Raw genomic sequence first — 22,007 nt, 5'->3', positions numbered from 1 at the left:
AGCAAGCGACTTACTGGGTCCAGAACAAGCAGTGGGTGAAAACTGGACAAGATTGGGTTTTGGTGTTAATCAACAGCCTCTGCCTTTCTGTCGTCCTTTCTTTCCTTTCTTGCTACCATGGTCCTTCCTGCTCTCAAATTGGCAGGAAGGGACAAAGGATCCATGTGGGACCAGTTAGAGGATGCTGCTATGGAGACCTTTTCTATAAGTAACCACATTTATTTGTGTGCTGTGTTCATCCTTCCTCCTTGGGAGGGACTGGGCCTTACTTGGAGGCATCTGGGGCTGGTGGCGGGCATGTTAGATCTGGGGTAGAAAGATTGTGTTTCCTTTGCCCTGGAATTTGTAATTATTCCGTTTTATCTGGATTTTACTCTTTATTTTTGTTTGGCAGCTATATTCTTAAATGTTAAATAGGCCCCCTAAGAAACCTTTATTCTATGCAGGCAAAGAGCGTTCTACTTTATGGGACCAAATGCAATTCTGGGAAGATGCCTTCTTAGATGCTGTGATGTTGGAGAGAGAAGGGATGGGTATGGACCAGGGTCCTCAGGAAATGATCGACAGGTATGGGGCCTAGGAAAGCATTGGGAATCAGCAAACTCAGCCTCCTCCCAGTTAGTTCTGTGGTCTCCCACTTAAGGGCTGACTTGTGCTTGGTCTTCTCCTTAGGTACCTGTCCCTGGGAGAACATGACCGGAAGCGCCTGGAAGATGATGAAGATCGCTTGCTGGCCACACTTTTGCACAACCTCATCTCCTACATGCTGCTGATGAAGGTAATGTCAATTTTGCTCTGTCCAGCTCCACTGATCCTAGAAGGGCAAGGCTTGTTCCTGTCGCCTAAATTTTGGGCAGCTGGGAAGCTATCAAGGTATCTTACTTAGGGCTGTCTTCTTGATTGAAAGTCTGAGGCCTCTCTGCCGGCTTACAAATGTTCCATTTATCTGAAGCTGCCAGCCTGTTTCACTAAGGAGTGTTGTAGAAAGAACTGATGATTCTCTCTTTTTTTTTTTTGAGACAGAGTCTTGCTCTGTCGCCCAGGCAGGAGTGCAGTGGCGCAATCTCAGCTCACTGCAACCTCCGCCTCCCCAGTTCAAGTGATTCTTGTGCCTCAGCCTCCCAAGTAGCTGCGATTACAGGCACACACCACTATACCCAGCTAGTTTTTGTATTTTTAGTAGAGGGTTTCACCATGTTGGCCAGACTGGTCTCAAACTCCTGACCTCAAGTGGTCCACCCGCCTTGGCCTCCCAAAGTTCTGGGATTACAGGCATGAGCCACTGCGCCTGACCAAGAACTGATGATTCCATACTATTTATTTATTTATTTATTTATTTTTTATTTTCATTTTTTTTTGAGACAGAGTCGCACTCTGTCACCCAGGCTGGAGTACAGTGGCGCGATCTTGGCTCACCACATCCTCTGCCTCCCGGGTTCAAGCAATTCTCCTGCCTCAGCCTCCCAAGTAGCTGGGATTACAGGCATCTGCCACCATGCCTGGCTAATTTTTCTATTTTTAGTAGAGACAGGGTTTCACAATGTTGGCCAGGCTGGTCTCTTGTACTTCTAACCTCAAGTGATCCTCCTGCCTCAGCCTCCCAAAGTGCTGGGATTACAGACAGGAGCCACCACACCCAGCCATTATTTGTTTATTTTGAGATTTATATGGTCTCCCTTTACTAAGTAGTTTTAAGATGCCAATAGAGCTTCCCACAAAATACAATGAATTAATTTTTTTTTACAATAGTAGATTTTAAAACCTTAGAAAGGATGCCCAGGACCAGGCGTGGTGGCTCATGCCTATAATCCGAGCACTTTGGGAGGCCAAGGCGGGCAGATCACCTGAGGTCAGGAGTTTGAGACCAGCCTGACCAATATGGTGAAATCCTGTCTCTACTAAAAATACAAAAGTTAGCTGGGCATGGTGGTTCATGCCTCTAATCCCAGCTACTTGGGAGGCTGAGACAGGAGAATCGCTTGAACCTGAGAGAAGGAGGTTACAGTGAGCTGAGATTGCACTATTGTACTCCAGCCTGGGCAACAAGAGCGAAAATCCATCTCAAAAAAAAAAAATGAAACGATGCTCAGAATTTGTTTTTCAGCACAGCCCTGTATCTTACAGAATTTTCTATAGTTATAAAAAGAGCCACCCATTAACAAAGTAATAGTAGATTTTAACTTGATTTGGTTGTACTTGGTTTTATAGCTGTGGAAGAAGTATGTTACCAAGTAGAAGAGTTACCAAGTAGAAGAGTTCTGCTCTGAAAGGGAAACATAAGTCTGGAGTTGATGGGTAGAAGAGAATTGTTTGGAGAAGGAGCCACTGGGTTTCTCCTCCTTCTATTCTCCCCAGCCTCCCTAAGTGTGAAGGGATCAGTTGATCAAATGCAGAGAATGCCCCCAGCCCCTCTTGGTTTGCTTCATTTCCTGGTGTAAGTTGCACTGTACTCTGTGGAATTTGGAGGGTACCAGTTGACTCTGGCTGGGAAAGGATGGTGATCCCTAACCTTCAGAGATGTCTTGGCTACCCAGTCTGGTGTTGCCACTCTAAGTCATTGTTTCTGAATTACACTATGAAGAGCCTTGGGGGTTTTTAGAGCCCTTGTAGGGGTGAATGTTGTGGTATTGAGTGGGGATAGGGAGAAAGTGTCCCCTGGAACCAGAACTGCTCTAAGAGCCACTTTTCTGCAGAAGCTACCTAGAGACAGAGCCAGGACTTTTCTTCCCCTCATGGTGGCAGAATACACAGTTGAAAGTTTTCTCCCATGTTCAGTGATGTGGTCTTTCAGAATTCCACTTCTCTCAGATGGTGGGAAGCCCACTTGTACATTTTCTTCTCTCTACCTCAGTCGAGAGGAGAGCAGATCCCTTGTTAAGAGTCCTGTGTTGGCTTTTCAGGTAAATAAGAATGACATCCGCAAGAAGGTGAGGCGCCTAATGGGAAAGTCACACATTGGGCTTGTGTACAGCCAGCAAATCAATGAGGTGCTTGATCAGCTGGCGAACCTGGTAAGCACGTCTGGCCACCACTTAGGCTTCCCCATGGGTCATTTCTTGGTTTGTGTCACTTGCAGTCCAGTTCACCCCTGGTTTTGAAAATGGAGCAGTTGTCTTTGACTCTAAGTGAGGCGTTAGTCCCTGTGTTCTGTGATGGGATTCTCTGGATAAAACCATCGTAGTGCATCAGTTTTGATGTGTGGTCTGTGAACTGCTGAGGATTCAGAAGGTGAAAATGATTTCGAACGATTCTAAAATGTTATTTGCTATTTTCACAGGGTTACATTTGCACCGATGGTGCCAAAGCAGTGGTGGGTGAAACTGCCGTAACCCACGTGAGACAATGGCCCCACACTATGCCAGCAGCCATTGTATTCCTTGCCTTCATATACTCTCAGTTTTTCATTTTTGTTTTGTTTGTTTGTTTTTTGAGACAGACTCTCACTCTGTCGCCCAGGCTGGAGTGCAGTAGGGCAATCTTGGCTCACTGCAACCTCCACCTCCTGGGTTGAAGCGATTCTCATGCCTCAGCCTCCCGAGTAGCTGGGATTACAGGCGTGTGCCCCAACACCCAGCTAATTTTTGTATATATATATTTTTTTTGAGACAGAGTTTCACTCTCTTGTTGCCCAGACTGGAGTGCAATGGCGCAATTTTGGCTCACTGCAACCTCTGCCTCCCGGGTTCAAGCAGTTTTCCTGCTTCAGCCTCCTGAGTAGCTGAAGCTCCTGAGGTTACAGGCATGCACCACCACGCCCAGCTAATTGTTGTATTTTCAGTAGAGATGGGCATTCCCCATGTTGGCCAGGCTGATCTTGAACTCCTGACCTCAAGTGATCTGCCTGCCTCAGCTCCCAAAGTTCTGGGATTACGGGCGTGAGCCATCGCACCTGGCTTACACTCTTAGTTTTTTAAAAATGCCAGTTGTGCTTATAAATGTCCTTGAAGAAGCAGTGAAGACTGTTACTTTTATTAAATTGATTAATTATAAATATTTTTAATATTCTTTGTGACAAAATGGGAAGTATACATAAAACATCTCTGTTGCAAACCCAGTATGACGGTTGTTTTGAAGAAAAGCAATTTGTGGCCTTGATTTGTTCACCTTGAGTTGCAAGTGGACTTAATCGCTTTGTTCATAGAACATCATTTTTACTGGAAAGGACAATTAATAAACCATGGTTATTCAGAGTACCCAACTGGCAGACATTTTCCTTCAGTTAATCAAGTGAGCCTGTTGTTTCAGGGAAAGCAACTGACAGTATTTGTTGCCAGTGATAAGATTCAGCTTTTAAGTGAAAATAAGAATTTTGGCAGAGTTTTGAACTTGAAGCTTCCCAGTATTTAAAGACTTTTCTAATGAGATTGGTGGTGATATTAATGAATGTGATCTTTTAAACATTGATTTAATATTACAAAATATGTCAACATTTGGAAGAGCTGTGTAACTCAGTGAAACAGTATTTTCTTTCTTTTTTTTTTTTTTTTTTTTTTTGGAGACGGAGTCTCGCTCTGTGGCCCAGGCTGGAGTGCAGTGGCATGATGCCGGCTCACTGCAACCTCCACCTCCTGGGCTCCTGGGTTCAAGCAATTCTCCTGCCTCAGCCTCCTGAGCAGCTGGGAGTACAGGCATATGCCGCCACAGCTGGCTAGTTTTTTTTTTTTTTTTTTTTTTTGTATTTTAGTAGAAACGGGGTTTCACCATGTTGCCCAGGCTGTGGTCTTGAACTCCTGAGTTTAGTCAGTCCGCCCACCTTGGCCTTCCAAAGTTCTAGGATTACAGGCATGAGCCACGGCACCCAGCCAACAGTATTTTCTAAATACCAATGTATGATGTTATAAATTCAAGTATGGATAAAAGATCTACTCAAAATGCAAGGCAGATATATGGATCTTAATTTTTAAATAACATTCTTTTTTCAGCCTGAGGAACATAGGCCCCGTTTCTTTTTGCTTGTTTGTTTGTTTTTGAGACGGAGTCTCACTCTGTCCCCGGGGCTGGAGTGCAGTGGCGTGATCTCGGCTCACTGCAAGCTCTGCCTCCCAGGTTCAAGCTATTCTCCTGCCTCAGCCTCATGAGTAGCTGGGATTACAGGTGCCCACCACCACGCCCGGCTAATTTTTATATTTTTAGTAGAGATGGGGTTTCACCACGTTGGTCAGGCTGGTCTCCAACTCCTGACCTTGTGATCCGCCCACCTCGGCCTCCCAAAGTGCTGGGATTACAGGTGTGAGCCACCGTGCCCAGCCAAGGGAGACCCCATTTCTACAAAAAATAAAAAAATTAGGCAGGCATGGTGGCATGCACCTGTAGTCCCAGCTACTTGGGAGGCTGAGGTGGGAGGATCGCTTGAGCTCAGGAGGTTGAGGCTGCCGTGAGCACCACTGCGCTCCAGCCTGGGTGACAGAATGAGACCCTGTCTCAAAAAAAAAAAAAAAAAAGTATGGAGAATAGGGTTCTCACTCTGTTGCCCAGGCTGGTCTCCAGCTCCTGCCTGGGGTCAAACGGTACTCCCGACTTGGCCTCCCAAAGTGTTGGGATTATAGGAATGAGCCACCGTGTCTGGCCTAAATGGATTTTAATGTAACAATGTAAAATGTTCATTGATGTGCTTTCAGATTCCACACTGCAGCTAACTTTCAAAAGCTGCTCTTGCTGGATGTCGTGGTTTATGCCTGTAATCCCAGGTACTCGGGAGGCTGAGGCAAGAATGTCACTTAAGCCCAGGAGTTCAGAGCTGTAGTGGGCTATGGTTATGCCACTGCACTCCAGCCTGGATGACAGAGCGAAACCTTGTCTCTTAAAAAAAAAAAGAAGCTTCTACTTCTCAAGTTCTGGTATAGTGTTAAAGAAGAATACGTCTGTTTATCTGAAAAGGCTATGAAAATCCTCTTCCATTTTCCAAATACGTATCTGTGAGGTCAAGTTTTTTTCATATACCTCAACCAAAGCAACATACTGCAACAGACTCAATGCAGAGGCAGATAGGAGAATGCAACTATTTGCTTCTAAACCAAACATTAAAGAGATTTGCAAAAATGTGAAAGTGCCCTTTTTTTTGAAAATATAGTTATTTTATTTAAAAAGTTTATATTACTATGTAATGGGTTATTATTAATCAATTATTAATTGTTTTTATAATTAATCATTTGAGAAATTTCTGTTTAAATTTCTAGTATGTAAATATCTATAAATATAACTCACATAAACAAAAGCTCTTTGGAATCTTCAATAAATTTTAAGAGATATAGGGCCTCTGAGACCAAAACATCTGAAACCACTTCCCTGGTGACCAGTGGCCAGCAGATGAGACTGTGCTGAGGAAGCCGATATGAATTTGATTGCTGGATGGGGAATTCTTGGCCCAGAGCCCTCTGAGAGGGATGTATGACTGTCCCTAAAAAATCTCTCTTTCATCAGAATGGACGCGATCTCTCTATCTGGTCCAGTGGCAGCCGGCACATGAAGAAGCAGACATTTGTGGTACATGCAGGGACAGATACAAACGGAGATATCTTTTTCATGGAGGTAGGTGCTGGTTCATGCTGGGGGCCCAAAGGGCTATTTGAGAGTCACAGGGAACTCCTAGAACCGATGCCAGGATATTTTTCTCATTTATCTCATTCATCTTCATGATCTATTTATCATTAAATTATCAGATTTTTTTGTTTGTTTTTTTGTGTGTGTGTGTGTTTTTTTGAGATAGAGTCTTGCTCTGTCACCCAGGTTGGTGTGCAGTGGCTTGATCTCAGCTCACTGCAACCTCCGCCTCCCGGGTTCAAGCAGTTCTCCTGCCACAGCCTCCCAAGTAGCTGGGATTACAGGCGCCAGCCACCATGCCTGGGTGATTTTTCTATTTTTAATAGAGATGGGGTTTGATCATGTTGGCCAGGCTGGTCTCAAACTCCTGACCTCAAGTAATCCACCCACCTTGGCCTTCCAACGTGCTGGGATTACAGGCATGAGCCACCGCACCTGGCCAAATTATCAGATTGTTATTCAAATAATTAAATTTTATATAGTAGGTGATACCCATTTCTTTTTTTTTTTTTTTTTTTGAGACAGAGTATCGCTCTGTCACCCAGGCTGGAGTGCAGTGGTGTGATCTTGGCTGACTGCAGCCTCCACCTCCCAGGTTCAAGCAATTATCCTGCCTCAGCTTCCTGAGTAGCTAGGATTACAGGCATGCGCCACCATGCCTGGCCAATTTTTTGTATTTTAGTAGAGATGGGGTTTCACCACGTTGGGTGGCCAGGCTGGTCTTGAACTCCTGACCTCAAGTGATCCATCTGCCTCGACCTCCTAAAGTGCTGGGATTACAGGTGTGAGCCACCACGCCCGGCCCCATTTCTTTTATACACGCGCATACACACACACACACACACACACACGTAAAAATATCTATATATAGATGATATAGTCACATTGTTCATAAATCAGAATAACAGAAAATAGTACACATTGGGAAGTCTTGCACTCATGCTTGTCCCCTTCCACTGAATTTCCCACTCCCCTCACCCCTTCATCCTATAGACAACCACTTTTATTGGTTTCCTTTGTAAATTCCAGTGGATTTTTTTTTTCTTTTTGAGACAGAGTCTTGCTCTGATGCCCAGGCTGGAGTGCAATGGCGTGATCTCAGCTCACTGCAACCTCCACCTCCTGGGTTCAAGCGATTCTCCTGCCTCAGGCTCCCAAGTAGCTGGGATTACAGGCGCCTGCCACCGCACTCAGCTAATTTTTTGTATTTTTAGTAGAGATGGGGTTTCGCCATGTTGGTCAGGCTGGTCTCCAACTCCTGACCTCAGTGATCCACCCGCTTCGGCCTCCCAAAGTGCTGAGATTACAGGCGTGAGCCACTGCACCCGGCCTTCCAGTGGACTTTTATGCAAACAATAAAATATGAACACAAATTCTTATTTTTCTCCTTTCTTTTTTTTTTTCTTTGAGATGGAATGTCGCTCTTTCACTCAGGCTGGAGTGCAGTGGTCGGAACTCAGCTCACTGCAACCTCCGCCTCCTGGGTTCAAGTGATTCTCCTGCCTCAGCTGCCTGAGTAGCTGAGATTACAGTCACCCACCACCATGCCCAGCTAATTTTTCTATTTTTAGTAGAGACGGGGTTTCACCATATTGGCCAGGCTGGTCTCAAACTCCTGACCTCAAGTGATCCGCCCACCTTGGCCTCACAAAGTGCTGGGATTGTAGGCGTGAGCCACCCCGCCTGGCCTATTTTTCTCCTTTCTTTCAGAAAGATAGCACGTCTTATCCATTGCTTTATCCCTTGCTTTTTTCATTTAACATTGTGCCGGGCACGGTGGCTCATGCTTGTAATCCCAGCACTTTGGGAGGCCGAGGCGGGTGGATCACAAGGTCAGGAGATCAAGACCACGGTGAAACCCCGTCTCTACTAAAAAATACAAAAAATTAGCCAGGCGTGGTGGCGGGCGCCTGTAGTCCCAGCTACTCAGAGAGGCTGAGGCAGGAGAATGGCGTGAACCCGGGAGGCGGAGCTTGCAGTGAGCCGAGATTGCGCCATTGCACTCCAGCCTGGGCAACAGAGCAAGACTCCATCTCAAAAAAAAAAAAAAAAAAAAAAACATTGTCCTGGTCCTCTAATGTATCAGTACCAAGAAAGCTTTCCCATTCGTTTTATGGCTACCTGTATTCCACTGTGTGACTGTGCCTTAATTTATTTAACCAGTCAGTACATACGGATCCTTGGGTTGCTTCCAAATTTGCTGTTACTGATAGTGATACTGTGAATGATGCTGTGCCTCCTTTATTTCATACATGTGCAAGTGTGTCTAAGGATTCCCAGAAATGAGATTGCTGGGTCAGAGGGACAATGCATTTGTAATTTTGGTTGATACAATTCTTAAATGTCTCATAACACGTAATACCCCCTTTGCCATTTATTTTGTTGAAGAAATTGGATCGTTTGCCCTGTGGAGTCTCATACATTCTAGATTTTTTGCTGATTGTGTCTCCTTTGTATTAGCGTGTTTCTCTGTCACATATTTCTCATAGACTGGTAGTTCAGTTCAGAGGTTTGATCACTTTCAGATTCACTCTTTTGGGAAGAATACTTAATGAGTGGTGCCATACGCTTCCTGTTGCCTCATATGGTCGTCCCTCTCCTACCGATCAGTGAGCTCAGATGTGGGCAACCTGATGTGTCCACCAGAAAGTTCCTCATTTGTCTTCTGATTTTGCCTATGGTATTTTTTGACACACATAAATTTTTTATTTGTATATAACTTTTTTTTTTTTTTTTTTTTTTTTTCCAGACAGAGTCTCTCTCTGTCACCCAGGCTGGATGCAGTGGCATGATGTTGGCTCACTGCAACCTCTACCTCCCGGGTTCAAGCAATTCTCCTGTCTCAGCCTCCCAAGTAGCTGGGTTTACAGGTGCCTGCCACCGCACCCGGCTAATTTTTGTATTTTTAGTAGAGATGGGGTTTTACCATGTTGGCCAGGCTGATCTCGAACTCCTGACCTCAAGTGATCCACCCACCTCGGCCTCCCAAAGTGCAGGGATTACAGGTGTGAGCCATCACACCTGGCTACTTTTATATAATTAAATTAATCAATAGTTTCTTTTATGGCTTCTGGATTTTGAGACATGGTTAGAAAAAGCCTTACTCTCCAGGATTATAAAGGAAATTGGCCGTGTTTTCTTCATTTCTGTGTTTTTAATTCTGAAACAGACCTAAGTAATTTTAAGGACCAAATACAACTCCTATATATAAAGTAGTAAAATTTCGCTTATGTTATCTGTTCCCCTGTGGTTTAGCTGAATTTGATTTCCACATTCACAGTTTTTTGAACAGGTGGTTTACCAAACACAAGAGGGGCTTACCCTGAAGCAGAAACATACATGTCAGTGTAGCCAAGAAGGAGTCATTTTCATGTCACCCTTTAAAGTGTTAGAATTTGGCTAGCTGCCTCTCAGAGCCTACGGCTGACTTAGGACATCTGCACCACAGCAGAAGTGGCACATGACTCTTGCCCTTTTCTTTTCCTTTAAAAAAAAAAAAAATCTCTCCAGCAGATTCCTTGAACTACTCTTACTCTCACCACTGTACAAAGGGAGCCTCATGCTAAGTCTCTGGGGTGTGGGACTGGACCTATTACCCAAATAGATGCCTCTTCCTCGAAGTGGTGCCATGCCAGGGAAGAGTGCACCATGGTCACTGCGCCATTACCTGGCTCCTGTGAGGCTGTTTGAGCGTTTCTCAGAGCATAACCTGCTTTCTGCATGATCAGCTGGACGGCAATTTGGGAATTTTTTTTTAGACAGAGTCTCACTCTGTTGCCCAGGCTGAAGTGCAGTGGTGCAATCTTGGTTCACTGCAACCTCCGCTTCCCAGGTTCAAGCGATTCTCCTGCCTCAGCCTCCTGAGTAGCTGGAACTACACGCACATGCCATCATGTCTGGCTAATTTTTGTATTTGTAGTAGAGACGGGGTTTCACCATTTTGGCCAAGCTGGTCTCGAATTCCTGACCTCAAGTGATCCGCCCACCTCAGCCTCCCAAAGTGCTGGGATTACAGGTGTGAGCTGCTGCGCCTGGCCAAGGAACATATATATATATATTTTTTTTTGGAGGTGGAGTCTTGCTCTGTCACCCACGGTGGAGTGCAGTGGCACAATCTTAGCCCACTGCAACACCCACCCACCGAGTTCAAGCGATTCCCCTACCTCAGACTCCCGAGTAGCTGGGACTATAGGCATGCACCACCACGCTTGGCTAATTTTTGGTATTTTTAGCAGAGATGGGGTTTTGCCATGTTGGCCAGGATGGTCTTGAACTCCTGACCTTAAGTGATCCGTCTGCCTTGGCCTCCCAGAATGCTAGGATTACAGGTGTGAGCCACCGTACCCGGCCAGAGATTTTTAAAAATTGTCTTTATTGCCCTTTTTTTAGTTACAAAAGTAAAACATATATGCTATAAATGTTTCAAACCATGCCAAAGTTAAAAAATAATTAAAAGTTTTACTCACTGCCTCTCAATCCTTTGTCCCAGAGGTAACCAATAATAGTTTTGTGTGACTCCTTTCAGATTATTGAAAACGCATATTTGTGTAAATATAATTTATTTATATGGAATTTTGTTTTCGCACTTATGAAAGTGGTATCAAATTACAAATATTGGGCTGGCCGCGGTGGCTCACATGAGCCTGTAATCCCAACACATTGGGTGGCCGAGGCAGGCGGATAACCTGAGGTCAAGAGTTCCAGACCAGCCTAGCCAACATGGTGACACCCTGTTTCTACTAAAAATACAAAAATCAGCTGGGCATGGTGGCGGGTGCCTGCAATCCCAGCTACTTGGGAGGCTGAGGCAGGAGAATTGCTTGAACCCGGAGGCGGAGGTTGCAGTGAGCCGAGGTCATGCCACTGCACTCCAGCCTGGGTGACAAAGCGAGACTCTGTCTCAAAAAAAAAAAAAAAAAAAAATTACAAATATTGTTAAATAATTTGCTTTTTTCAGTTAATGATATACCTTTCCATGTCTTTTTTTTTTTTAGTTTAATGGATGCTTAGCCATTAGATGTCATATGGTGTACCATAATTGGTTTAACTAGTGCCTCTCACTATTTTTTAAAAAAATATCACTCATGCCAGGTGTGGTGGCTCACGCCTGTAATCCCAGCACCTTAGGAGGCTGAGGTGGGTGGATCACGAGGTCAGGAGTTCAAGATCAGCCTGGCCAAGATGGTGAAACCCCGCCTCTACTAAAAATACAAAAAATTAGCCAGGCGAGGTGGTGGGTGCCTGTAATCCCAGTTACTTGGGAGGCTGAGGCAGAGAATTGCTTGAACCCAGGAGGCGGAGGCTGCAGTGAGCCGAGATTGCATCACTGCACTCCAGCCTGGGCGACAGAGCAAGACTCCGTCCATGTATATATATATATATATATATATTACTCATTAGGCCAAGCATGGTGGCTCATGCCTATAATCCCAGTACTTTGGGAGGCTGAGGCAGGAGGATTGCTTGATCTCAGAGTTTGAGACCAGCCTGGGCAACATAGGGAGACCCTGTCTCTACAAAAAATTTAAAAATTAGTCATACATGTGGTGGTGTATGCCTGTGGTCCCAGCTACTGGGGAGGCTGAGGTGGGAGGTTCGCTTGAGCCCAGGAGGTCAAGACCAGCCTGGGCAACATAGGGAAACCCCGTCTCTACAAAAAATTTTAAAATAAGCTAGGCATGCTAGTGCATGCCCATGGTCCCAGCTACTGGGGAGGCTAAGTTGGGAGGATCCTTGAGCCTGGGAGGTCAAGGCTTCAGTGAGCTCTGATTGCACCACTTCAGTCCAGCCTGGGTGACAGAGCAAAACCCTGTCTCGAAAAAAAATAATAAAAATTGCTCATTGAATATCCTTGAACATACATTTTTGCACTCTCACATGAGAATTTCTAGACATGAAATTTTCAAGTCAAGTTTATACACATTTAAAATTTCGGTAGATTTTGCCAAATTGCCATCCCAAAAACTATACCAGTTTACACCTCCAACAGCCACTTAGGTGACTATAACAGTATATTACAAGCATTTTTCTAGCCTAGAATGCTCTAGCTTAGAAATCATGTGTTCTCCTAAATGTGTTCTGCCTGCCTTTACATGATGTTCTTAAAGGATTATGAAAGGTGGAGTGGTATTGTCCATTTCCCCCGGTAGATACCCACAGAGTCAGACTGGGCCTAGAACTCAAGTTTCCCATTCCTGTTCTGCCACTTTGACTGATTCTTCAAAGGCTTTAGAACTCCAGTAAACTCCTATACAGTAGCTTAAACCTGATAGTCTTGTGTCTTCCTTACTCACTCACCTAATATTTATGGAGCACGTATTATATGCTAGGTACTTTGTTGGGTGTTGGGATTATAGCAGTGAATAAGACAGACGTGATTTCTATTGCCCTTAGCATTGACAAGCTGTTGGGGAAATCAAATAATTAAAGAGTATTATAAAATATGGTGAGCATTATGAAAGAAGCTCAGGGGGCAGAATAAATAGCAGAGGGCCTAGGAGGTGTGAACAACTCCTTTGGGAAGTTGACCTTTGAGCCTAGACTTGAAGAAAGAGTAAGAGTTAATGGTTGGGGAGTGGAAGAGCAGTCAGGGATATTTGAGCTGGAACCAATGGGACTCAGTGATAGAGTGTGGTTAGTTAGAGGGAAGAGGAAGGAGTCAGGCATCAATTCTTCATTTCGGGCTGGGGCAGCTGGGTGGATGGTGGTGCCATTTCCTCAAATAGCAGACTTAAAAGGAGGATCTGCCCAGGAGGAGGTGTTGAGTTCAGATTTGGACATAATGAGTTTGAGGTGCTACATGTGAAGCATCCGGACATTGAGAGGCTCAGGAGCTCAGGAAGAGAGGTCTAAGATGGAGACAGAGGTAAGAACCATCAACACGGTAATAGTCATTAGTTTCATAGTTCTGATGTGTAGTAGCTAATTAGGGTACTTTCTGCGTGCCTGGCTTTGTAGGCACCTTAAGTACTTCATGCACATTAACTCATTTAGTCTTCATAGTAACTGTAGGAAGTTATTACTGTTACTATCCCAATCTTACCTGTGAGGAATTGTGGACACAGATGAACTTGCTCAGGGTGGCACAGCTCAGTAATGGCAGAGCTGGAATCTAAACTCAGGCTGACTTTAGACCTTTGCCCTTCACCATTGTGCTATAATGTCTCCCGTTCAACATTTGAAGCCTTAAGAACGGATAACTGGCTGGGCATGGTGGCTCACGCCTGTAATCCCAGCACTTTGGGAGGCCGAGGCGGGCGGATCATGAAGTCAGGAGATCGAGAGCATCCTTGCTAACATGGTGAAACCCGTCCTTACTTAAAAAAATATATAAAAAAATTAGCCGGGCATGGTGGTGGGTGCCTGTAGTCCTAGCTACTCAAGAGGCTGAGGCAGGAGAATGGTGTGAACCCGGGAGGCGGAGCTTGCAGTGAGCCGGGATTGCGCCACTGCACTCCAGCCTGGGCGACAGAGCGAGACTCCGTCTCAAAAAAAAGAACAGATAACTTCACCTGAAAGAGAATGTTGAACAAGAAGGTGTCAAAGATACTTGCTTTTTAATTTATATCATCCTGTATTGTATTTTTATGTAATAAGCACTGTTCATGTGTCACTTGTGTAATTAATTTTTTTAAATATTTTTATAGAAAAAGGGTAGACCCAGGACTAGAAAGTGCGTCAGCTCCATTTTTCTCCTTGGTTAAAGTCTGTCATGATCTCCTACCTTTGTGTTTGTCAACAAAGATGGTTCCTGAGGTTGTAAGATGGAGGCATGAGATCTCCAAATACTTTAAGTCTGTAGAGCACATAAGAGGTAATAAATAACTGGGCCGGGCACAGTGGCTCAACGCCTGTAATCCCAGCACTTTGGGAGGCCGAGACGAGCAGATCACTTTAGGTCAGGAGTTCGAGACCAGCCTGGCCAACATGGTGAAACCCTGTCTCTACTAAAAATACAAAAATTAGCCGAGCATGGTGATGTGTGCCTGTAATCTCAGCTACTCGGGAGGCTGAGGCAGGAGAATCATTTTAACCCACAAGGCAGAGGTTGCAATGAGTCGAGATTGTACCACTGTACTCCAGCCTGGGCAACAGAGTGGGACTCCATCTCAAAAAAAAAAAAAAAAAAATTATAGCCAGTGTGATGGTTGCACCTGTAGTCCCTGCTACTTTGGGGGCTGAGGCAGGAAGATGACTTGAACCTGGGAGGTCGAGGCTACAGTGAGCTGAGATGGTGCCACTGCAGTCAAGCCTGGGGGACAAAGTGAGACCCTGTCTCAAAAAAAAAAAGAGGTAATAAATAACTGATTGATTTGTGCCTCCTCCCTTATACATAAGTTCCTTCTAATGACTCCATCTCTTCCAACAATCCTTGTAGCAGGCAGCATGTCAGTAGTTCTGTTTTGTGTCTCCACCTAGGGACACCATGAGTGTAAGGCAGAAAACCTGACCATGGGGATGCCCCAGGGCCAGTTGTCCCATCCTTTCCCTGTAGGAGACAGTCTAGGGAGAGGCTGTCAGAGACAGGACCTGCTGAGCTGCTTTGTGCACTTCTCCAGGTGTGCGACGACTGTGTGGTGCTGCGTAGTAACATCGGAACAGTGTATGAGCGCTGGTGGTACGAGAAGCTCATCAACATGACCTACTGTCCCAAGACCAAGGTGTTGTGCTTGTGGCGTAGAAATGGCTCTGAGACCCAGCTCAACAAGTTCTATACTAAAAAGGTACCCAGGATCTGTGTTTGGGTTGGGGCTAGTAGGCATTGAAGACCAAATAGTGAGTTTCTTTTTGGGAAGTTAAAATTCCAAAACGCATGTCTGGAGCCACACTTCTGTCTCCAGCTGTTGGGTGGGGTACCTAAAGCTGTCTCTGTCAAGCCAACTAGGCCTAATAGTAGTCACAATCAGTATTAACCAACCATATCTAGCATTCCTACACGTCTGTACCCATGCCTTCTTTAAAGCCATACTATTCATATGCTCCAGATCTATCATTCATAACTTCAACAATGAACAAGACATCCGAAAAATAGGAGGACTACTTAAAATTTTACCCCTCATTTCAACCTCCAGCCTTCAGTGGCCATTATAGAGCAGTGGGTGGGGAACCCTGGAGAGCCCCCATGATGGGACCGCTCTCCCCTGTGCCACAGTGTCGGGAGCTGTACTACTGTGTGAAGGACAGCATGGAGCGCGCTGCCGCCCGACAGCAAAGCATCAAACCCGGTGAGGAGAGTTTTTCCTGAGAGTGTCTTCCCTGTTTCTACCAGTCCTTCTGAGTGTCAGGGGTCTGGCAGGGAAGTCGGGTGGGATTCCCCACCTCACCAGTGAGCTGATAGCCCCCTCCCTCACCACAGGACCTGAATTGGGTGGCGAGTTCCCTGTGCAGGACATGAAGACTGGTGAGGGTGGCCTGCTGCAGGTGACCCTGGAAGGGATCAACCTCAAATTCATGCACAACCAGGTAGGTGCGAGCGGCAGCACGAGACTCCCTGTCCTTCCATCTGTAAGGAGGACCAATGTCCAGGACCCCAGTACTTCCCCAGCAAGCATGAGAGAGGGCCCTCTGGAGCTAGAGGGAGAGCTGGAGCAGCTGGACCCAGGAAAGAAATCCCAGGGGAGGGCACAGTGACGTTGGCGACCACCTGGCGCTGTGAAGGTGCACCAGGGAGCCCGCGGGGGAGGCTGGGCAGGAGCGAGGCCAGGTGGCCACGCTGCCCCATCCGTTGAACTCCACACAGTGTGAGTGGGAGCGTCTCACTTGGCCCTTCCCCTGCAGTGTCTCTGCCTTCCTCTATTCCCAGGGTATGCTTCTGCTTGGTGGTTTTGCTTTGAGAGTCTAGACTGGCCGATCTCCTTGTGTCTTTCTGGTGTGCGTGCAGCTTGCGTGTGCGTGCGTGCAGCTTGTGTGTGCGTGCGTGCCTGCGTGCAAGTAGCTTGTATCTGTCCTCTCTGGAGTGTGTTTATTTGCCTTTTTCTTCTGCGGATTCTTCTTCCTGTTCTTTTCCTTCCTCTGAGTGTTCCCACTCTGTCCCCTGCTCCCCAGGCCCCATTCCCCTTCTTTTGATTGGGGAGCACTTCTGGATACATCTTTCCCTCATTGTAATTCCACATAGGAGCTGACTTTTTTTTTTTTTCTCTCTTGGTCTTTTAACACAGTGTTACCTTTTTCTCTCAGTGGACATTCCTTAAGCTAATTCCTTTCTGAGGCCAGCGCATCATCCCAGGTCCGTTCACAGCTCTGACTCCTCACACAAGTGCCTTCCCTCCTCTTTCCCTGATGTCCGGGTTCCTCTCCCTGAGGCTCTGAGCCAGACCCGAATGTGTGAAGCCCCACAGCCCCTGGCCAGGCCGCAGACCCTCAGGGGAGGTGGATGCCTGACTGACGTGGCTGTCTCCCTCCCTCTGCTAGCCGTTGTAGCTCTCTTTCAGGAACGTAGCTGGGCAGCTTTGGTTTAACAGGAAACGGCTGCCCAGGCTGCCAGCAGCCCCTTAGTGTATTTTCAATCTAGGACTTAGGGCAGTAGCCAACCCCAAAGACCTTAGGACCAGCCCAGAGAGGGGTCTACCTAAGTGCTTTTCTGGACCACAAAGGTGTCAGTACTTCTTGGGGAGCAGACTTCTGACCACATTTTAGCGCCGTGGCCTCCCCTTCTGAAGATGAGATCTTGCTGAGCAATGCCCAGGTGCTGTGCCCTGTTCCTTGTCCTGCCCTTGGCATAGCCCCTCTGGGCAGCCATCCAAGCTAGTCTGTGGTTGAAGGCTTGGCCCCTAGAAGATCGATTGTGCAGAGAAGGGGAGGAAAGCCCGGGTTCTCAGTCTCACCTCACAGTTAATAATGAGATAGCGACCTGCCCCCTCTTCTGCCACACAGTGGTCATTTGGAGTGGAGGAGGCAGCAGACCTCCTGGTGGAGCTGTGCAGTCTGGGGTGAATGGGAAAAGCACAGGCTTTGGTGTCAGGACGTGCTTGGATTTGAAGTCCAGCTTCCACGTTCGTGGGCAGAGAAACTTTTTGATCCATAGTTTCCTCATGTAGAAAATCCAAAGTTTTCCTCATATAGGCGTAATACTATATACTGTGTCACATAGTAGGTGCAGAGATTAGAAATAGTATTTGTAAAACCCCAAGTAGGTGCTCAGCAAGTGGTAGCTGATAATTATTGTCACCACATACCTCTTGGGAGATCCTGGATCCTGTTTCAAGGAGGATACCAACACCTCCCACCCCGAGGACAGTCTGAGGGGAGCTTTGCGCCCGTGCCAGCCCTCTGCGCCGGAGGAGGATGCATGGAAGGGTAGAGACCTAATGGGCTGAGTGGGGACCCCTGGGGCACCGTGTCTTACAAGCACTGCCCTGGGCAGAGGGTATGGGCGGGCAGCCCAGGCCAGCAGCGGGGCCTTCGGGTTGGGTTTGACCATTCAAACTAACGCCTTCATTTCTCTCCCATGCTTTCTCCTCCGGCCAGGAGCGGAAGGTACATGCCCTTTCTGCTATCTTCGCTTCTTAGCGCTTTTGAGTTGTGTGCGTGTGGATTCTTCTGTCCTCTCTTTGGGAAATAGACTTTCTTTGTGTGGGCGGGGCTATAGCTGGGAGAGTGTGCTGTGTGGGGCATGGGTGGAGCCTGTGGGCCTTACCCCGCCCTCCCTCCCTCTCTTGCAGGTTTTCATAGAGCTGAATCACATTAAAAAGTGCAATACAGTTCGAGGCGTCTTTGTCCTGGAGGAATTTGGTAATTACACTATTTTGCTCTTAGGTCTGGACTCACATGGCAGTAACTCAAACCTCGGAGCTCCAGAGGAGGGTCTAGGGGCAGGGAGAAGAAGAACCGCTGTAGAGAAGTCAGGAGGAGCAGGAGTGACAAGGAAGAAAAGGGACCCCTGAGATGAGAGCCGGGGTGTGGAAGGGAAAGATAGATAATGGATCGCAGAAGAGCAAATGGGGCCTCAGGCGGGTTTCGAGTTTAGAGGTGGTCCTGAAGCAGCTCAGTGAAGTAGCACCACCTCAGTGGTCAGAAAGTTTGGGACAGAGCAGACAGGCGACCCCCAAGCTCCACTACGTCCGTGTCACCTGCTGCAATCGCTCTAGCAGCCCAGTCGCCAGCCAGCCTCCCTGGCGCCGCCCTGGTCTCCACCTGGCCTCTGTGCCAGACGAAGGGCACCGGGCATCGCAGGCAGACTCACTTGAGGGACAGAGGAGTCTAGCGGGACAGCTGTAGCCGGAAGCTGGGAGCCAGCGCTAGGGAGTGGCGTAGTGGGTTCTCACCCTGGGGCTTTGAGTTCCTGCTGTGTTTGTGCTTCATTCTTTTGTGCCCCTCATCGCTGCTATGAAAACCTTCGTTCTCCAGCAGGTAAAGTGACCTCGGCTCGTGCTGCCTCTCCCCAGGTCTCTGCCTTGGGCCCTGCCCTGGGTGGGTAGCTCCCATCGAACCAGCTCCTCACACTGCCAGCTCGTCTCTTCCTTTCTCCCCCACCCTCTTTCTTCCCACCTTGCCTCCCCCTCTCACTGGCTCACTGGACTTTCCTCCCCATGTGCTCCCTTCTCTCTTCTGTCAGAGAGATACTTGGGGGAATCTTCCAACTCGGGAGAATGGCCTGGGGCTTCTTGCTCTACCTTTGATGAGTTTATTCCCTGCTGACCCTGGGTTCCCCCAAATTCTACCTCCCAGGGTCAGAAGAAGGTACGGCCAATTCTCCTCCTGCCTTTTCTGGCCCCCAGGGAGATGCCAGGCCCCTCTGCTCCCAGTCTCAAGGGGCCATGATGGCTGAGCCTGGGGGGCCTACTCCTTCCTCTGGCCAAGCAGAACCCCTGCATGGCTGGAGCGGGGGGACTCTCGCTCTTGCCTTCCGGGCTGTGGACATGTGTGTATTTCGCCTGATGTTCCCTGTCACTTCCCTCCCTGGGTGCTGTACTCGCCTGTCTTCTGCTGGGTGTGTTGCTCCAGAGCCCTCAGACGCTCTCCCTCACACAGGCAGGCCTGGGCTTCTCCTGCCACTCAGGGAAGGACACTGCCACGTCCTGTGGGTGTAGTATCCTGTTACCTCTTCATCCAGCCTCAAGACCCTCTGTGCAGGGGGCTGGGAATAAAGGGAACTGTGTTTAACATGACCCAATTTTCAGGCTGGTGACAAGATGAGTTCACGGGTGTCTCAGCAAAGTTGGACACAAGCTAGAGACAGCTCTCTCCTCCCAGCCAAAACCTGGGAATTCCCCACTGCAGCTCCTCAGGGGCCCTGGACAGTAGCCGTGACCAGGCTGGTGAAAGGCCCGTCCCTCCCATCCGGGGCTTTCAAAGAAGTGGGTAGAATCACAGCCATCAAGTAAAAGCCACTGCGGACGGCAGAGGCCTAGCTGAGGAGGCTGGGGCCATGTCCTCCCAGCCGGCAGGGTCTGGACAGAGCCTCTGGTGGCCTCTGCCCTGTCATAGCCTAAGCTGCTGCAGCCACTGTGAGAGGCCACAGAGGGGAAGGGGACCCTGACGCCAGGCGCTGCCGCCTGGGGGAGCATGGCACGATTGCTCTTAGTGTTGAACTTTCTGTTTTGTCTCTTGCCCGTCCGGTTTTAGTTCCTGAAATTAAAGAAGTGGTGAGCCACAAGTACAAGACACCAATGGTGAGTGTGCCGCTCAACCCTGATGGGCCACAGTGCGCAGGGCTCCCTGGGGGACCTTCGGACAGGAGGAGGGGTGGGCCCTCTGCGCGCACAGGGGTGAGTGGGGACCTTGTCTTGTTGCCAAAGGTTCAACTCAGGCTGAAACAGGTCTTGAGCCCTGAGAGACAGACACACACACACGGATCCCCTCTCCCACGGGGACAGCTTCCTTGCTTGGAGCTCACATTGAGCCCAGAGGCCCATGCCCAGTGTTAGGGCAGGAGTTGCCCATTGGCAAATCTTCCACATGTGGAGATGCCGGAGTCTCAGTATCGTGATCCGCCTGGTTTTCTCTCCTCTAGGCCCACGAAATCTGCTACTCTGTATTATGTCTCTTCTCGTATGTGGCTGCAGTTCGTAGCAGTGAGGAAGATCTCAGAACCCCACCCCGGCCTGTCTCCAGCTGATGGAGAGGGGCTCTGCAGCCGTCCCAGCCCAGGGCACGCCCCTGGCCCCTTGCTGTTCCCAAGTGCACGATGCTGCTGTGACTGAGGAGTGGATGATGCTCGTGTGTCCTCTGCAAGCCCCCTGCTGTGGCTTAGTTGGTTACCGGTTATGTGTCCCTCTGAGTGTGTCTTTGAGCGTGTCCACCTTCTCCCTCTCCACTCCCAGAAGACCAAACTGCCTTCCCCTCAGGGCTCAAGAGTGTGTACAGTCTGTGGGGCCGGTGTGAACCCACTATTTTGTGTCCTTGAGACATTTGTGTTGTGGTTCCTTGTCCTTGTCCCTGGCGTTATAACTGTCCACTGCAAGAGTCTGGCTCTCCCTTCTCTGTGACCCGGCACGACTGGGCGCCCGGAGCAGTTTCACTCTGTGAGGAGTGAGGGAACCCTGGAGCTCGCCCTCTCAGAGGAAGGGCACAGAGAGGAAGGGAAGAATTGGGGGGCAGCCGGAGCGAGTGGCAGCCTCCCTGCTTCCTTCTGCATTCCCAAGCTGGCAGCTACTGCCCACGGCCTGCAGTGTTGGCTGCTGCCTGCCACGGCCTCCGTCACTGCAGTGGAGCGGCGAATTCCCCGTGGCCTGCCACGCCTTCGGCATCAGAGGACGGAGTGGTCGAGGCTAGTGGAGTCCCAGGGACTGCTGGCTGCTCTGCCTGAGCATCAGGGAGGGGGCAGGAAAGACCAGGCTGGGTTTGCACATCTGTCTGCAGGCTGTGTCTCCGGGCACGGGGTGTCAGGAGGGAGAGGCAGCCTGGGCATGGGCAAGAAATGACTGTAAATATTTCAGCCCCACATTATTTATAGAAAATGTACAGCTGTGTGAATGTGAAATAAATGTCCTCAACTCCCTTCAGGCTCCCTGGCTGCCTTGTGTTAAATGACACCTCCTCTTGGCTCAGGCCTGAGGAAAGCTATCCCTGGACTGTAAAATTAAAGGCACCTCAGGCTGGAAGGAAGGAGATGAGGTCATCCACGTCCAAGCTTTGGCACACGGAGGCCCCAGCTCCCCTCCTTCTGGGCTACCAGAGCAAGGCTGCGGGAGGAGCTTTCCTTCCCGGGCACCTGGGGGCCCTGCAGAGTTGGGTTGCCATGAACGAACAGGCTGCTAGAGGGAGCAGCCAGACTGGGCATCCTCACCTGAACTGAGATTAAGTGAAAGAAAGCCAAGGCCCTGGACCTCTCCGTTCCCTTACAGGTGGGTATGGTCCAGAGAGGTGTGGTGACTCAGCCAGGGCCTCCCACAGGGCCCCGGACTCCTGGCCAGGAGTGTCTTCCACTGTGTAGAACTCCCAGAAGCTCCCCTAGGAGCCACCTTGATGGAATTCTGTCCTGGAAAAACCTGGCTGCACTCAGGGAATTTCTGAGACCTGCTGGCTTC

The 22,007-nt window shown here is 48.4% G+C and overlaps 1 protein-coding gene across 50 annotated transcripts in view; it reads left to right on the top strand.

Annotated features, from left to right (window-relative positions):
* MADD (MAP kinase activating death domain) overlaps positions 1-21,478 on the top strand; it is a 62,315-nt gene extending 40,837 nt beyond the window's left edge. For 14 of the 50 annotated variants that reach the window (XM_055281616.2, XM_055281624.2, XM_055281610.2 and 11 more), the window contains 12 exons: positions 146-208; positions 447-567; positions 673-778; positions 2,901-3,011; positions 6,421-6,528; positions 15,099-15,263; positions 15,692-15,764; positions 15,896-16,002; positions 18,007-18,015; positions 18,201-18,270; positions 20,104-20,150; positions 20,492-21,478. In XM_055281616.2, coding sequence (XP_055137591.1) covers positions 146-208; positions 447-567; positions 673-778; positions 2,901-3,011; positions 6,421-6,528; positions 15,099-15,263; positions 15,692-15,764; positions 15,896-16,002; positions 18,007-18,015; positions 18,201-18,270; positions 20,104-20,150; positions 20,492-20,596 — 1,085 coding nt within the window. In that variant the 3' untranslated portion in view covers positions 20,597-21,478. Of the gene's footprint in view, positions 1-145; positions 209-446; positions 568-672; positions 779-2,900; positions 3,012-6,420; positions 6,529-15,098; positions 15,264-15,691; positions 15,765-15,895; positions 16,003-16,697; positions 18,016-18,200; positions 18,271-20,103; positions 20,151-20,491 lie in introns of those variants that run through there. The other 36 variants (XM_063640838.1, XM_063640836.1, XM_055281611.2 and 33 more) reach the window with 7 other exon arrangements.
* The last annotated feature ends 529 nt before the right edge of the window (positions 21,479-22,007 follow it).

This window comes from Symphalangus syndactylus, chromosome 6 (assembly GCF_028878055.3).
Source record: "Symphalangus syndactylus isolate Jambi chromosome 6, NHGRI_mSymSyn1-v2.1_pri, whole genome shotgun sequence".
NCBI lineage: Eukaryota > Metazoa > Chordata > Mammalia > Primates > Hylobatidae > Symphalangus > Symphalangus syndactylus.
Note: the sequence above shows the minus strand (reverse complement) of the source record. Positions and strands in the feature narration are given on the sequence as shown.